At 39.5% G+C, this 17,143-nt stretch overlaps 2 protein-coding genes across 10 annotated transcripts in view; one reads left to right on the top strand and one right to left on the bottom strand.

The window, feature by feature from the left end:
- The window catches only part of TCP11L1 (t-complex 11 like 1), a 34,232-nt gene extending 26,754 nt beyond the window's left edge, over window positions 1-7,478 (top strand). For 2 of the 8 annotated variants that reach the window (XM_060159449.1, XM_060159450.1), the window contains 2 exons: window positions 2,731-2,910; window positions 4,202-7,478. In XM_060159449.1, the coding sequence (XP_060015432.1) occupies window positions 2,731-2,910; window positions 4,202-4,425 (404 nt within the window). In that variant the 3' untranslated portion in view covers window positions 4,426-7,478. Of the gene's footprint in view, window positions 1-2,730 lie in introns of all 8 variants that reach the window. The other 6 variants (XR_009542393.1, XR_009542394.1, XR_009542395.1 and 3 more) reach the window with 6 other exon arrangements.
- A 557-nt stretch (window positions 7,479-8,035) lies between these two features.
- Window positions 8,036-17,143, bottom strand: part of CSTF3 (cleavage stimulation factor subunit 3) — a 71,217-nt gene continuing 62,109 nt past the window's right edge. For both annotated transcript variants that reach the window (XM_060159447.1, XM_060159448.1), the window contains 6 exons: window positions 16,702-16,771; window positions 13,820-14,015; window positions 11,510-11,663; window positions 10,679-10,773; window positions 10,475-10,535; window positions 8,036-10,024 (listed from right to left, as the gene is read on the bottom strand). In XM_060159447.1, coding sequence (XP_060015430.1) covers window positions 9,822-10,024; window positions 10,475-10,535; window positions 10,679-10,773; window positions 11,510-11,663; window positions 13,820-14,015; window positions 16,702-16,771 — 779 coding nt within the window. In that variant the 3' untranslated portion in view covers window positions 8,036-9,821. The remainder of the gene's footprint in view (window positions 10,025-10,474; window positions 10,536-10,678; window positions 10,774-11,509; window positions 11,664-13,819; window positions 14,016-16,701; window positions 16,772-17,143) is intronic.

Below are 17,143 nucleotides of genomic sequence, written 5' to 3'. Positions count from 1 at the left end.
CTGGTAGTTTCCTCAGTGATAAGAGCGCTAGGAGCATCTTTTGTTCTAGTGTTTGGTCTCTGACCTTGGCTCCTGACCCGGAGCTCCTACCTCCTTTGGAATTTCCTGGGTGCTGGGAGTGTCTTGTGTTCTGAGTAGGTGACTCTCGATGGGCTCCTGGGTGGGGGCCGGTCACCCGAAAGACCAAGCCATGATTAGAAGCTTGGAACTTTCAGCCCCGCCCTCCATCCTCCAGAGAGAGGAGAGGGGCTAGAAATGCCTACGTGATGAAACCTTCACAGAAGTCCCAAAAGTACAAGGTTTGGAGAGCTTCTGGGTTGCTGAACACATCCGTGTAGTGGACGGGTGGTGCACCCCAGCTCCGCGGGAACAGAAGCTCTTGCCCTCGGGACTCTCCCCGACCTCACCCTATGTATGGCTTCTTCCGACTCTTCATTTGTATCCTTTATCAGATCCTTTATTATATAATAAACTGGTAAACCTAAGTAAGTGTTTCCCTGAGTTCTGTGAGCTATTCTAGCAAATCATCAAAATCCAAGGGAGAGGACGTCACGGCAGCCTCTGATTTGTAGCCAAGTCAGAAGTTGTGGATGACCTGCGGGCCGCCTCCTTGTGATCGGCTTCTGAAGTCGGGGGCAGTCTTGTGGACCTGAGCCCTTAACTTGTGGGATCTGAGGCTGTCTGCGCGTAGTGTCAGAACTGAGTAAAATTGTAGGATGCCCAGCTGGGGTCACAGAGAACTGCTTGGCGTGGGGACGCTTCTTCCCCGGATCTGGAGTCAGAAGCGTTTTGAATGTGGTAGTGGCACGAGGGTAAGGGAAAAGTATAGCTGTAGTACAAGGCTAGGACGGGTTTTCTTTACAAGCACTTACTGTGTGGCCTGAGCAAGTGACGTGATACTTGAGTTTCATCATCTCTAAAAGGGGGTAATACCAGCACCTGCAGGGTTGCTGAGAGGACTGCAGGTGGTAAGATATGTAAGGTGCTTACTGGAGAACCTGGCAGCATAGGGAGGACTCACTAATGAGTCGCAGTTATTAAAAATATTACTCCGGACTTCCCTGGCGGTCCAGTGGTTAAAACTCTGCACTTCCAGTGCAGGGGGCATATATATATATATATTACTCTGCTATGTGAGCTGTGACTTTCCATCATCACTGGTTGATTCTGTTCACTACATCTAATATTTAATTTTTACATCTAATATTTAATTTTTAAAATTATTGTCATTTAATTGTAAAGTCCTTCCTTAACTTCTTTACGAACTCAGATAGATGTTCATCTTATAAATAATGAAAAGTTAGCAGGCTTCAGGCAAAAGCAGAATGATCTGTGGTTATCAGATTCTAGGCTGGAGTAGAGGCTGAACCAGTGACGTGGGTGTGCTTCTAATACCATGACTTTTTAAAATTTCATCCCAGGCCCGCATTAGTCACAGTTTCATCTGCAGGTCCCTCAGGAGGAGCCTCCTGATGCTGCATGGCCCTCGGACTGTCGAGATCATTGTTGTCAACTGGGGTGGGGATGCGGGGAAGTGCTGTGAAGAGACCACTGGCTACTAAGCTGCTGCCTTAGTCCTGTCATCTAGGTTGTTTAGTCACAGCCAGTTAAGTGTGTTACTGGACTCCAAAGGATGTAAGTCAGTTGCACCTGAGAAGGTTCCCTAGGGCATGAGCTGGGTGTGAAGTTTGAAAACGCTCATTTAATATAAATGCCGCTATTGCTTTTGTAATGAAATCTGCAAGGTGCGGCTTTGCACACACACTTTTTTGGCAGCTGAGGGTGCAAAAATATCATAGAAGGGGATGGGCTAAAGAAACATCCAACTAAATGATTCCTCAGAGTAGGACAAGTGGCCCACAACTCCATGGCCTTCATTGCAGGCTTTGGAGAAGGAGGCTTAGGCTTCTTTCATGTGGGCTTATGGGAAAATCTAGATCACAAGCCAATAGTGCTGGAGTCTTCTTTTTTTAAAATAAATGTATTTATTTATATATTTTTGGCTGTGTTGGGTCTTCGTTGTTGCGCACGGGCTTTCTCTAGTTGCGGCGAGTGGGGGCTACTCTTCGTTGTGGTGCGTGGGCTTCTCCTTGTGGTGGCTTCTCTTGTTGGGGAGCACGGGCTCTAGGCGCGCGGGCTTCAGTAGTTGTGGCTCGCGGGCTTAGTTGCTCCGTGGCATGTGGGATCTTCCCGGACCAGGGCTCAAACCTGTATCCCCTGCATTGGCAGGCGGATTCTTAACCACTGTGCCACCAGGGAAGTCCCTTTCTCTTCTCTTTTGAACTTGCATTTCCTGCTTTATTTTTCCTCCCACTTTTTATATGATCTTAAACAATGGCTAACGTTGGTCTCAGTGTGCCTTGCTCTTCTGAGAGCGGAACTTGGCAGCACCCTAATCTCCCCTTAATCGTTCATACATTTATCCTTGCTTTCCAAGTGTATTTTGGGCTTTGCCTGGTGTCCAGGCCTCATGGCAGGCACTGTGCTGGGTGTTGGGGAGAGAATGATGAACAGGATGAGCATGGTCCCACCCCGTGGAGCGGACCAGCTTTGGGGTGGGCGGGGGTACAGTACAAATGGGATGAATGTTCAGAAGTGGGAGGTGCCTCCGGATGGTCAGGGAAGACTTTCCCGAAAAGGTAATGTTTAAGCTGAAAACTGAAGCGTAAATAGAAACTTGTAAAGTCACCCTGACCAAGAAGCAAACAACTGCTTTCTTTTCTGTCGCAGATTCCCGAATCCTGACCTTCTTAGAAACCTACCTTGTCTCCAGTCATCAGAAGCCATTGCCCACAGCCCCAGGGGGATTAGGTCCAGTTCAAACAGAGCTGGAGGAAGTTGCCATTAACTTCGTGCGCCTGGTCAACTATAACAAGATGGTCTTCAGTCCCTACTATGATGCAATCCTCAGTAAGATCCTTGTCAGACCCTAACGCCTGTGCTCCCTGCAGCAGCAGTGTTACCCACTTGACCTGTTCTCAGCTGTAGTGTTGCTTTGGAAAATGGCTGCTTAGTACCTTTCTATTTAACAGCACTGATGCCAAAAGGAAGAGTATTGTGTATCACTGTTGAAAAGGCTTGTTTTGAGGGTTTGTGTTTATGAGTGCAAGTTTACAAATCAGAGAAGCTTTTCGTTATCGTGAGTTTTGTAGGTAGCACTCAGCTTTTGACGGGTGGGCTGCCGTGTGTCTCCACCCACACCCTATCATGATCGTAGCTGCCTCGTCTCTCCCAGGAGCCTGGGACCTCTTCTGCCATCTGGCTCGCTTTTCTTTCAGACACCCAAGAGTATCTGACAGCCACCCCAGAGTGAACAGAACCAGGCCTTGATGCGTTTAGACCCTTGCCCGTCTCTTGCCCAGCCCAGCCCTCCTTCCTCCAGGTATTTTGTGTTGGAAGGACTTTATATAGTCTTACTGCCTCCACACACCTCCCGCACCCACTATTTATTGCTTTCTCCCTGCCTGGGCTAGCTGGAGCCCCAGAACCCTTTTGTTCTAGAGGAGAGTTATTTGATTTTAAAAAGCTTACTTGTTTATACAAAATTACTTCTGAGCCTGGATGATAGCAGTTATGGGATCTAGAGAAAGGAAAATTCTGTGACTTTTATGCCTTGAAAGTCAAGGAGAAATTTTTTTTTAAATATATGTTAGTGTAATATATAGAAGAGGACAGATGTCTGAAGTTCTTACTGAAAAGTTCACTCTGATACAATACATAGATGTATTGATTGGATTCGAATTCCAGCATTGGATTTAAGTGTTTTCAGGTAAAATAGCGTCAGCTCACTTATTTCTCGGATAACGAAGTTATAGGAGATCCCTGGTTTTTGAGCAGTATTTATTGAGGAACTTCAGTGACCAGAATTCCTGACATATCCTGTGACTGAAAGGGTAGCTTGGCTCTCACAGGTGACCTGTTCTGTTAAAAAAAATAAAATGTGCGCATGTGCCTGTGTGTATTTTAGACAGGGACATTTTGTTAGAAACAGAGCCATGAAGTTGTTGGGCGATCTCCAGTTCCCAGAATCATGCAAGGAATCCCTTCATTCAAGCCGATGAGCGCTGGGGTGGAGCTGGGGACAGCGTTGGGGAAACATCCACCCTGTACACTGTCTAGTGATGCGAGGCTTCAGAGGAGTGAAGGTTATACTGGGAATGTGATTTCTCCAAGTATTTGCTTCTAATATTTTTACTTGCAGTCAGAAATGTATGCTGGGTTACGTGGTCAGAGGTCATATTAATAAAGTTTAGGCTGAAGGACAAATCCTCCAAGGTTTCACTGGAAGGGGATGAAAGCTCGGTAAGTAGAACTTTTAAAGAACAAAATCACATCTTTTGTAGCTTATTCAATGAGGTCACCTCTGGAATTGTTTCTGGAGATAAGGCTGCTGTGGAAGCTGTGCTCACTGGTTGTAGAGTATGAGGTTCCTGGGGGCAGCACTCTTGCTTGCCTCAGCCTCAGTGTTTGGGTCCCTCCCTCCGCAGCCAAGGATGCCGGAGAGGAGCGTTACCCTCACAGATGCAGGGTGGGTCACCAGCTCCTGCAGCCATTTTCCCTAAATCTCAAAGTTTCTTCATTTTGATTTCTTTTGTAAGAGTTAACTCTTAGGTGATTTTTTTCTTTCTTTTCCCTCATGGGTTCCTACATAGAGTGAAGTTTGAACACTTTGAAATCTTGATGCCTATATAACAGGGAGCTTCACAGACTCCTGTGGCCCCCACTACCTCAGTGTCCACTGGTGGAATTCTACAGAAGCCAGAATGAAGACGGCAGAGTTCAGAATCACAATATTCATATTGAATCATTTTGTTGCTGCTCTTTGAAGATAAGTGAGCTAGTTTTCTTCCTGGAATCTCATAGGATTATCACTAAGGGCCAGGAAAATTCATTTAGTTCATTTAGTCACTCAGGAAACATTTGCTAAGCATCTACTTAGAACTCCCCCCTACAGCTCTCCCTCCAAGACAGAAATAGCTTTGGCGTATAAATTATCCTTCAGAATTGAATTGGGTTATATACTGCATACTGATTGCATTTGATGTGGTTTCCTGCCTAACAGGTTTGTGGAAAACATGTCTTGTGGAAGTGCTGAGTTTATTGGGCACTAGTATTTCACTGCAGGTGGGTAGAACTGATTGCCTTGAGAGTTGGGTTGATATCAGCAGGTCAGGTAGATTTCTTTGATAGTCTCCTGAATGAATGAATGAATGAATGTCTAGAGCGGTGACTGCTGCCTTGTCAGCTCTCAACTGATTGGGTGGATTCTCACTCTACATATGTATATTTTTTAATCTTATTCTAAAGCAAGCTGTAAAATGTGATCGTTTATGTAGCCCTTTATAAATATACTTCAGGTCAGAATTACACTGATATATCTTACTGATTAATGCAGTGGACAGGTGTGTAGGAATTTTTTTCTCTGTGAAGAGAAGTTATTAAAAAGTTTGACTCAATAGGCACATAATGTGCACATACTGGCTGACAATTCTGAATGGATTATTTAGCAGTTCTGTTTTTGTGGCTTATTTTACTTTCTCCAGAGTCTTAAGATACCTGGGAATAGAGCAGCCTACTTTCCTGGTGAATTTCAAAGGAAGGGAATAGGTGTTTGCTGTTTGATTTCCAGTGACATTTTGGCATGCCCTGATTTCTGTGTATAACATTTGTATTTCTTTTAATTTTGAGGCAGGGTGGTAGAGTGGAAAGACTGGGAGCTGTCAAGAAACCAGAGTTTTGATCCTATTTCTGTTACGTGATTAGCTCGAGCAAATCAGGACCCATTTCCAGTACCTATAAAATGAAAGGACTGGATTTAACCTTACAAGCCTTTCCAAGTCTGACATTCTGTAGTAAATCTGACTGGACTTAATAACTTAAGTAGACTGCAGTAGGATTGTGCAGAAAGTTCCTGATTTAGAGGAAGATCTGGGTTGAGTTTTTCCTCTGTTGCCTTCTTGCAAGGTTATGTGATGTTGGGCTAATCATTCTTCCTTGGGCTCTGTATTTTCACCCGTAAAATGAGCATACTCCTAACTCACACTTCCTGGGAGGATTAAATTTGATAATGGATATTAGAATGCTTTGTACATGCAAAAGGACTATGAATGACTTTATTAGCAACAAAGGAGAGCATATAACCCTGCCTGTAGGTGCATATCTGTTATCATGACAGATTCGACTGTTGGTGCCCAACCTCCCTTCAGTCAAGCACATTTTACAGGCCTGTAGGGAAGGTTTTCCTCCTGTCCTGTCCCAAGACTGTTATTTTCTTTTCTCATCTCTTCTGTGCTAGAGCTGCAATCTTACTTTTCCTATCTGCTGCCGTTCACTCCACCCCAGTGGTTTCTCCCCATTTCCACCTCTATATCATTTGAAGTAAATGAATGCATCAATGAACAAATGAGTGGATGACTGAATGGTAGTGGACGATGGGCTATGAAACTCATATTAAAAGGCACTATCTCATTGAAAACATAATCTAAATAAAGAATTACAGTGATGTTTGCAATTGTGTATTTATATTGGGTTTTATATTGTATACCTATTTTAATGGATTGCCTTTTTATTCACAGTATTCAAAGCAACTTCATGGGATGGGGGAGGGGAAAACCTTTAGGCCTAAAAGCCTCTATTAACCTATCAAATGTTCACTGACACTTTCAGAAAAAGCTAGAAGTGTCAGAAATCTGAACAGGCAGAATTTTACTTAAAAATGCCCCTAGTGTGGGTTTCTGTCATACTGTGTTGCCTTCTGAACTAATCTATAGGCCTGATTTGATGGAATGTCACTTAATTTAGTAATCAGATGTGTCTGGAGTTGGTAGCAATAGTCAGATTTCACCATTTTTGTGTTTGTTTTATCTGAACTAAGCATTGAGAACCTTTAAGTGCAACTTCTGACTTAAAAGCAACCTTAAAATCGAAGTAACACTTTTTTTTTCCTTTCTAATTCTTGTTGCCTCTGCTTTTTAAAGTACTGTCTGCTGTAAGCTCGAAGCAGAAATTTGGTCAGGGCTCAGACGGGGAAGAAAATTTAGTAAACTGAATTGGTTTTTTGGACTTTTATTCCCAGAGACTGGTAAGCTCACTTCTGTTGAATATTTAAGTTTTTACTTAAATCAGTAATGTGGTACCTGAGTTTTGTTACTTGGTATGAATTACCTTTCAAGACTTTTGAAATTTTTACTAAATGAAATATAACTTCACTTGCTGAACGTCACAGTCAAGTAAGAACTACCAACTTTAATGAAGTTTGCTTTGGGAACTGAAATGTAAAAACCAGAATTTATGAGAAGCCCGCTCACCGCAACGAAGAGTAGCCCCCCCGCTCGCCGCAACTAGAGAAAGCCCACGTGCAGCAACGAAGACCCAGCGCAGCCAAAAATAAATAAATAAATTTATTTTTTTAAAGAAAGCATATCCAATAGAGGATTATAAAATTACCAAATAAATTAATAATTATTGCCCAAGGTCAATATGCTGACAAAAGTGGTATATTTTTTCATTCTTTTCCAGTGGTACAATTTGATCAGTTTTATATTTACTAGGTAGCTATAACCTTTTACTTTACTATGTGTGGCAACATAGGTAAAATCTCTCGTTCGAAATTTAGTGCTAAAAGCCAGAGTTTGACTGATTTTTGTTTAGGGAGCATTTATGGTCCTTAAATTTATCCAGTTCTAGAATTGTGGGGAGATGCTGTCATTGTTTTTATAAAGAGGAAAGATATGGATATCTCTTGGTAATTTCTCTGGGTCCAGCAATATGGATATATGAGAGACCTTGGACACGTAGGACTGGCTATATATACCATGAGAGTCTGCAGATAGATTTCCAAAAATAATTTCAGATTTCTAACATCATGCTACTTGTTCACTGTGTTTACAAAAGGAATTATCAAACATTCAGACAAAATCATACTAAAAACTAAAAGTTCATATATATATCAGGTAGAACATTAGAAAATATTTTCTTAAGAAATAATCCTTTTTAAGTTTAAAGGTCATATAATTTCTAGGGGAAAAAGTCTTAGAAATGAATGTAGTAGGAGCAGTTGTAATACACATAATGGCCTTAACAGTCCTTAGCAGCACTTTTCCCCAAGGTAGGTAGGGGTGTACGTGTGTGTTTTCTTATTACAATGCTAAAAAAAAAAAAAAAAAAAAAAGGCATTTTTCCATACTCAATCACGTGGCTTTCTTTTGTCACATGGGAACACTGTTACAGACCATTCAGGTCTTTGAAACCATTTTGTCTTCTTCAATACACTACCCAAAGATAGCACTTCAGGAAAGATTCCATATCTCTAATTTTTAAGTTTATGCTATATGGTACTACTTATGCCTTTCAGATTGTTTTGTTGATAACCATGATATTAAAAAAAAACCCACACAGCTTGAAAATGATACTTAGGAAGATAACAAAATCTGAAGTAGAGGCAGCTGACTTTGTTTTGAGGAAATTTTTCTTAGCTTCACTGGGAAAATACTGGAGACATATGCTTGTGATCAACTTAGGTAAATATGACCTTGCTATGTATAAATTTATATAAGAAAGTGATTCAAGATAACCTTTTATTATAGGTTTTATAGAAATATTTGAAGCTGATATTTAATCACACTTGAATTCAAATTCTAAATTGTGTACCCATTGTGCAAAGATTGTCTCTTTATAGCCTTCGTACTTTTCCTCTTATTTCCCTCCTTATTTTAACCTTTATTCTGAATCACAATCCTTAGGCTCAATTAGTTGTTGGTCTAGTTTTCTAGAAATGAGTCAAAAGGAGGTAACGTTGCTAAAAAAGAGCAAAACTTAATTCTTTTAATTTTTATGGTACGTTTTTGCTCACTGTAGCTAGTTTTTGGTTACTTGGCTGTAGTTTCCTTTAATGCTGTCTTTGTTTAGCTGATGAAAAAAATGTTCTTGAATACTGAGCACTTTTTGAAATATATTTATGTGAGAGCAAGACAGCGAGTGGTTAAAGGAATTCCCACACTTATGTTGCTTTTAAGAGACATGAAAGATAAAATATCTCAGTCTATCGCCCTCAGATTTAATTTGGGAAAAATGCATTCATATTTGAAGATTTCTAAAATGTTTAATTTGCCTCTTAAAAATGGATCTCTCATGTTTTCAAATAGTAGCAAAAAAGACCAGGAAAGGACAACAGTTGTGTATATATAGTAAATACAGGATGACTTTTCCTTACATTGTTGACCTTTAGTTTTAAACAGTATTGGCTAAATAACGTAAGTAGCTATTTCAGATAAAATCTGAATGAAAGCAGCAGCAAGAGACATGACTTTTTGAGATCCTTTTATTTTCTAAAGGATTGTTTTTTAAAATTTTAAACTACAAAACCGATTCCGTACATTCTGCCATAAATAAAACAAACAATAAGGCAGGACTCTACATAAGCAAACCAAGAACAGCTGTTGTTTTCAGAAAATGTGATAAAATGCTTTACAATCATAAACCATCCAGTTTTTAAAATAAAACTGTTGAAAACCCACAAGTCTTCAAGTGGTACATACAAGACACCCTTGAAGCGGGAACAAAATGTGGTTCTGCCACTTTGTACTCTTCTCACATTTTTGAAAACCTAAATTTTCTTAGAGCATAGGTCTGTTCCAAATCCTAAAATTCACATAGGTTGGTTGGTTTTTCTCAAGAAGCATATGAATAGAGGCACCAATGACAATACAACTTTGTTTCCAAGAACTTTGTAACAAAGCATTGTCTCTTTTAAACATATGACTTAAGAGGCAAAAGGAATCCTGGATAGGAGTTTTCTTTCTGAGGCAGGTTCTGTGCCTGCTTCACCGAATTCGCTTCTGCTGCCTTGCTCTGTAAATGTCATGAACAGGGGGAACGACAGCTCCCTTTTCCTCATCTTCGTCTGAATCTTCGTTGGGCCTTTTGACAGCCTTGGTGAGTACTGCATTACTTTCCACCGGGCCATTGCCTTCTACAGCTAGCTCTGGGGCTCCTCCAGTAATGATCCTCACAGCTTCTTCAACTGCTATTGAAGCAAAACAAAAAGGACTGTTGTTGGAGGATGTTTAAAAGTATGCTACTGTGAAGGAATATGTATGTACTACTTTGGATACTTTATAATTTTGTAGCCTCCTATTAGGAAATTCTGAGATAGTACTACTGATACTATTGAATAGTTAAATACAAAAAAGCTGCTGTTAAAATTAATAAAATTATTTTCATAAGCCAAACCTGATAGTGCATGTTCACATGAATAGAAAAAGATACGCTTTTTATGATGTTTTTCTTAGAAGAATAAGAACATGAACAAGCCTCTCTGTACCAAAGAGATCCAAAGGATCCCTCCTAGGTGTCACTGTACTTCTGCAAGATGGCTAGCTGGTTTTGGAAACCTCAGTGCCAAAGAATGACAGTCTCTCCTGCCTAGGAAACAACAATGTGAATTCCACTCTAGTAATGGAGACTCATCACTTACTATTTGGTATCTTGCATCTTCGGAAAATTTCCATCAGTTCATCCACTTGTACAAAAGGACCCTATTTTGACACAAAGAAAATTTAATCCCCAATAATCTGACAAAATAGCCCTACTTTGCATTTCCCATGATATAAGAGAAAAAGCACACAATTACTATAATTACCCATAGAGCAAATATCTATCATGAAAACAGTGAACAAACCTGGAAACAAATAGGAGGAGGGAGAAGTTTCATTAAAACAACTGCTGCAGGTGGTACTGGGAACACTCCACCGGGGACAGGGTGTAAGCCCGGAGCTGTAAAAGAAAGAAAAGTAGGAATCAAATGGGATGGAAGAGTTTCTGCACATGTAATGAACCAACATAAGTAATCTGTACATAAATTGCTATGTACAAATAGTCATGTTGCTTTGTTCTGGACATCTTAAAATGTTTTAGTGCTTTATATGTTTGACCAAACGCAAGTGGGTGAGACAGTGAAAGCAGTCTCAACCCCATGGCCACTGGGAGGCAGAAAAGTAATAAACAAGTGACTTTGCGTAAGGCAACCCAGGCGCTGAGCTAGTCAGTTTTTGTCAAAGATCATGCCTAAGCCTCACAAGTCATTTTTTCAGCAATCCCATTTAAAGTCAGTTATACAGTAACATATTTAATCATAAGGGCCTTGTTCAAATAGAATCCAGAGAGGCTACTACCCATTAGTAAGTATAAACGATACCAAATAACATCACCAAAGTAAGTTTCCAGCTGTGCAGGTAATCTGTATGTAGCAGCATTTCTGAAAACTGTCTTAAGTATCACTGCCAAAATGGGTTACTGCAATCTGGATCAATGAGGTTTTGTTTTTTTCTTTTTTAAGACATTTTAAACTCATCTTGGTTCAAAGATTACAGCCAAACCAGCTGTCATAGTGACCCTGAGTCTAATTATTAACCTACAATGGAAAGGTCACATTACTTTGCCCCCCACACCTCTCCAGTTAAACCAACAAACAAACTGAGGTCTCAGTACTGGATCTAAAGTCAAGGCTTACGTGCTAAATGTCGTGGCTGAAATGGAATCATCTGCTGAGTGTCTGGTTTAGGGTATTCTGGTTTTCTATCCACTTCATCTTTCAGAACAGGCACTATAGAAGGAGCTACAACTGGGTCTGGAATTATAGCTGCTAGCTTAGCACGGGAGACATCCTGAAAATGCAGAACAGAAGAATCCTAAACCTGAAAAAGGGACTTATAGAGTATAACTGTGCAATTCTACAATCTTGAGGATACACTGTGAATAACTGGGTTAAAACCATAGAGAGAATGGAGAAAGATAAGTGAGAACTTCCATGACAGTAAAGGTTGTTAACAAGGAAAGCTAAAGGGCTGTAAAGACCAGTGTTAAGAATCATTAGACTCAGTGTCGCCAGGTGGGACACTTGTAGGATAGATACAACCTTTTGTAGGTAATACATACCAGGTAGAGGTGGGGTAATTTGGAAGAAAATCTGCGGTTTTAGATATTTTCCTGATATCTCCCTTCCACTAAAATTGAACATCATCTACCAGGTTCTCTAAGTGAAGAAGCTGGATTAAGTAAGGTGCTATTTCATGAAACCTAACATAAAGCTTATCATCACTTACATTAGTTCATAAGATTTTGCTAATGAAATGAAAAATTACTCCCAAAATACTGTTATAGGGGAGAAGGAATGTTTGTTGAGCAACCACTATTTGTCAGTTTTTGCCATTTATTCCCTCTCTGAGGAGGCAAATAGTAACACCTCCATTTTACAGAAGAAGCTGACACTCAAAAGAGGTTCTGCTGTCTCCAATGTTAGATGGCTAAGAAGTAGAGAGAGGATTTGAGAGCACAGGCCTCTCTGACCTCACACCCATCCAGTCTTCTTTTCAGTGTCCCAGTAATGCCTGCCAGAGCTGAAAGCAACCCTCTGAGATATGTCAAAGGGAGCAACATGCTACCTCTTAAAGAGGCCCTATCCCAGAGAAGTTCCTCTGCTACAGGTAACCAGTGTCAATCTGTCTAAAACCAAAAGAGCCTCTTTTGCCACCATCAAGGGATATAAGAGAATTTCATATTCTCAAAGTTTGCTCATATGCATTTGGTGGCAGATCTAAATGAGTATGCCTACTGGCAATTACTTTTTTTTCTTTCTTTCCCTCTCTCACTTATGTGTGACACACAAACGCATAATAATGCTTTCCAAATAAACAAAAGAACAGAAACGAATACAAGATGGAAAATTCATATTCAAGAAGTAGTTCTACTTAGTAAGATCTTTTCATTAACTTCCTTAATTTCCATTTTCATCTTGGCAAAGTTGAAATAGTCTAAAAATTCCACATAATCTTCAAAGGCTTTTCATTAAGAAGTAGTTAAACCAGAAGCAGAACCTGCTGATCCCTGAGCAGTAACCCCTTAGTTCAGAATAGGAACATGGGGCTGGCACACAACTGGAGCTTCCATTAATGCAAAGGTCTGAAGGTTATTTTAATCTGGTTTAGCCAGTGAGACCCAGGCTAAAAGAGGGCAGTGAGGAAATACAGAGTGATGGTGAGGAACATCCTAATGCCGGCTGGCTTAAGGGGACCAATCGAGGACTCTTGTGGATATAGCTTCCCTTTGGGCTTCCATCTTGGTCTGTCTTTGTTCACATGACACAGAAAAATCAAGAAATGATAGAACAATGGTCTTCTCAGAAAGGGCTGTTTCTAGGAGTGTGTAAACATTAGTCTTTCCCCTTGGCCTGAATGAGTTCAGGTTCCATATTTGTTTCCTTATGACTCAGTAGTCCAAACAGAAGAGTTCCATTCCTAGATAAGCTAATTTCCTAAAGGACCCCACTGAAGGAGCCCTGTTTTAAAGATACAAATCCTTCAAGGAACTTTATGGATTTAATAAGCTATAATGTTTCTTCATTATATCTACAAAATATATAGCAGGAATTACTATATATGATCTCCTGTCAAAATACACACATCAGTCTTAAGAGCTATTAGAAAAAAACTAACCTAAGTGACATTCAGATTTTCTTTTGTTTTTCTTCCTTCACCCACCTCCTCCATCTGCCCACAAGACATAAGATATAAGGCATTAACAATTTCCAGGAAAGAAAGTTTGTTAAATCTCATTTTAATTCTCATTTTGTTCAGTATTGTTGATAGTCAATATTTCACAAACCCAAGGAAAATCCCTGAACTTTTTTCTATTCTGCAAATCTATTCTAAAGCTCGATTAATTTCTGTTTCAGAATTTACTTTAGAGTGAAGTTTATCCATGAACTATTCTAAAACATTAGGAAAGTAAAGACACTACACACATCTTGAGCCCAAGTACATACCTTATACCCAAGCGCTTTTAGTTCACTTGCAGAGCAAGGATATAAATCCATGAACTTGTATCTATCTACCAGTAAAGCTGTTTCTTTGCCTTCATACTCTTCTTTGAATGCTGTAAACCGTCTTTTCTCCACTTTGAGTATACTAGCTAGATCACCAATATTACTTTCAAAAGCTAAAAATCGGGCCCAGATTTCTCTGTAAGAAAATAAATATAATCAATACTTTACTATTCTGGGTTTGAGGCTTACAAAAAATCTTTAAGTTCCCTTCCTCCCCCTTTTTTTTTTAAATTATACAAATCTCTCTTTTTGTTATTATAAAGATTTCCAAACTTCAGAAAAATATAGTAGTATAATGAATGCCTATATACCATAACCTAGATTTAATCATTATTAATACTTTGCCATATTTGCTTCATCTTGTTTTTGCTTAAGTATTTGAAAGTAAATTACAGTCATCATAACCCTTTACCCTAAATACTTTCATATTTAAAGCTTTTTTTTTGAGTTTTTACTTATTTAGCATACCTTCCTATCCTTTGTGGCCAATAAGAGAGACATTTACACTAGAGAGAGTAAACTCTAGGTGGAAGAGTTGAAAAAGGAACCTAGACAGATTTCCAGTTTCTCCTGAATAATGTGGCTTCACCATTTTGTAGTCGCATGAATTAAAATGTAGAATACATTCTTGGGGCAACATATGAATAAAAATATATTTTGAAATCTAACATGCTCTCTATTTTTTCCCATTAATACGGATCGTTGGGGACAAATTTGTGCCTCACCACTTTTCTAACAGCCAAAATTAATTCTCTTAAGACTCTACTTAGAGAGTAAGTAGATATCAGTAAGGCTTACTTAATACTTACTTACTGATACTTACTTAAATATCAGTAAGGCTCATGCAGCTCAATATCAAATAAAAAAACAACCCAGTCCAAAAATGGGCAGAAGACCTAAATAGGCATTTCTCCATAGAAGATATACAGATTGCCAATAAACACATGAAAGGATCCTCAACATCACTAATCATTAGAGAAATGCAAGTCAAAACTACAATGAGGGCTTCCCTGGTGGCACAGTGGTTAAGAATCCACCTGCCAATGCAGGGGACACGGGTTTGAGCCCTGGTCCAGGAAGATCCCACATGCCGTGCAGCAACTAGGCCCATGCGCCACAACTACTGAGCCTGCGTGCTTCAACTACTGAAGCCCGCATGCCTACAGCCCGTGCTCCGCAACAAGAAAGGCCACCATAGTGAGAAGCCTGCGCATCGCAACGAAGAGTACGCACAACTAGAGAAAGCCCACACGCAGCAACGAAGACCCAACACGGCCAAAAATAAATAAATGAAATAAATAAATTAAAAAAAACTTAAAAAAAATCTACAATGAGGTATCACCTCACACCGGTCAGAATGGCCATCATCAAAAAATCTACAAACAATAAATGCTGGAGAGGGTGTGGAGAAAAGGGAACACTCTTGCACTGTTGGGGGGAATGTAAATTGATACAGCCACTATGGAGAACAGTATGGAGTTTCCTTAAAAAACTAAAAATAGAACTATTATATGACCCAGCAATCCCACTACTGGGCATATACCCTGAGAAAACCATAATTCAAAAAGAGTCATGTACTACAATGTTCACTGCAGCACTACTTACAATAGCCAGGACATGGAAGCAACCTAAGTGTCCACCGACAGATGAATGGATAAAGAAGTTGTGGCACATATATACAATGGAATATTAGCCATAAAAAGAAATGAAATTGAGTTATTTGTAGTGAGGTGGATGGACCTAGAGTCTGTCATACAGAGTGAAGTAAGTCAGAAAGAGAAAAACAAATACCATATGCTAACACATATATATGGAATCTAAAAAGAAAAAGGTTCTGATGAACCTAGGGGCAGGATAGGAATAAAGACACAGACATAGAGAATGGACTTGAGGACACGGGGAGGGGGAAGGGTAAGCTGGGACGAAGTGAGAGACTGGCATGGACATATATACACTACCAAGTGTAAAATAGATAGCTAGTGGGAAACAGCTACATAGCACAGGGATATCAGCTCGGTGCTTTGTGACGACCTAGAGGAGTGAGATAGGGAGGGTGGGAGGGAGACGTAAGAGGGAGGAGATATGGGGATATATGTATAGCTGATTCACTTTGCTATAAAGCAGAAACTAACACACCATTGTAAAGCAATTATACTCCAAAAAAGATGTTAAATAAATAAATAAATAAATAAATGTCAGTAAGCACCTTTGTAGTAAAGTAATGCACTGAGTTCCTATTATATACTAGGTAGAGGACTATCGCAAAATTCCTATACTGGTAGACATTATTGCTACTTGACAAGAACGTAAGGACTGGCAAGAGTGAGGAAATATGCCCAAGGTGTAGTTGCCTGAGCTGGAATTTGAACCCAAGACTCCAAAGCCTTACTACTTTCACTGTACCACTATACCATATTGTTCCTCCTGTAAAACTGACAGAGTCAAAACCATACATCAGGGATATAATTTGTCAAACAAATTTTCATTTTGTCAAGAGTCTTTGCTCTCGAGTAAGAAGTAACTATTTCAGAACTCTTCTCTAGTTCATATAAATTTCTAGGGATATATAGCAAGGTATATTAAAATATTTAATAATAAATTGCTAAGGCATCTCTCAAAATAATCCTAGTCAGTATGCAAAAATTTTTTTTAACAAATCTTAAACAGGTATGAAAATATGGCAAGGCAGGCATTTGTAAATTAAGCTTCAAGAGAGAAGGGAAATTTCTCCTGGAACGTATAGTCACAACAAGCAAATGTTCATCCCATAGACCACAATTCAAATATTAGAACCCGACCAGTAAGTTTACAAAATGGCTTACCCAGACTTCTCAGGTGGAAGACTTCCAGATGTTAAAACTCGTTCAAACAAAACTCGAGTATTATTGTCCTCTAGGATATTAAAGAAGATTTAAAATATTTTTAAAAATTCAGTTTTATAATTAAACAATGCATTATCTCATTTAATCCTCACAAAAATCCTATGCAGAGAGATCTAACTATTATCACACCCAATATTTATAGATGAGGAAGCTTGAGGTTCAAAAAGATGAAGTGAGTTGATGTGGCTCACAGTTACTGAGTAACAGAGCCATAACTAGAAGCCAGGTCTTTTTACCTCTAGTTTAGCCCTCCTTCTATAGTATAGTGTAGTTGTAATGTCAAACAATTTATAAGTGTGATATCTGAACCGGGTATCTCATTTTTTTTTAAATAATGAAAATTGCATACCTGTTGACATTATAAGCATCAAACTATTGATAT

Source organism: Lagenorhynchus albirostris, chromosome 9, assembly GCF_949774975.1.
Source record: "Lagenorhynchus albirostris chromosome 9, mLagAlb1.1, whole genome shotgun sequence".
NCBI lineage: Eukaryota > Metazoa > Chordata > Mammalia > Artiodactyla > Delphinidae > Lagenorhynchus > Lagenorhynchus albirostris.
Note: the sequence above shows the minus strand (reverse complement) of the source record. Positions and strands in the feature narration are given on the sequence as shown.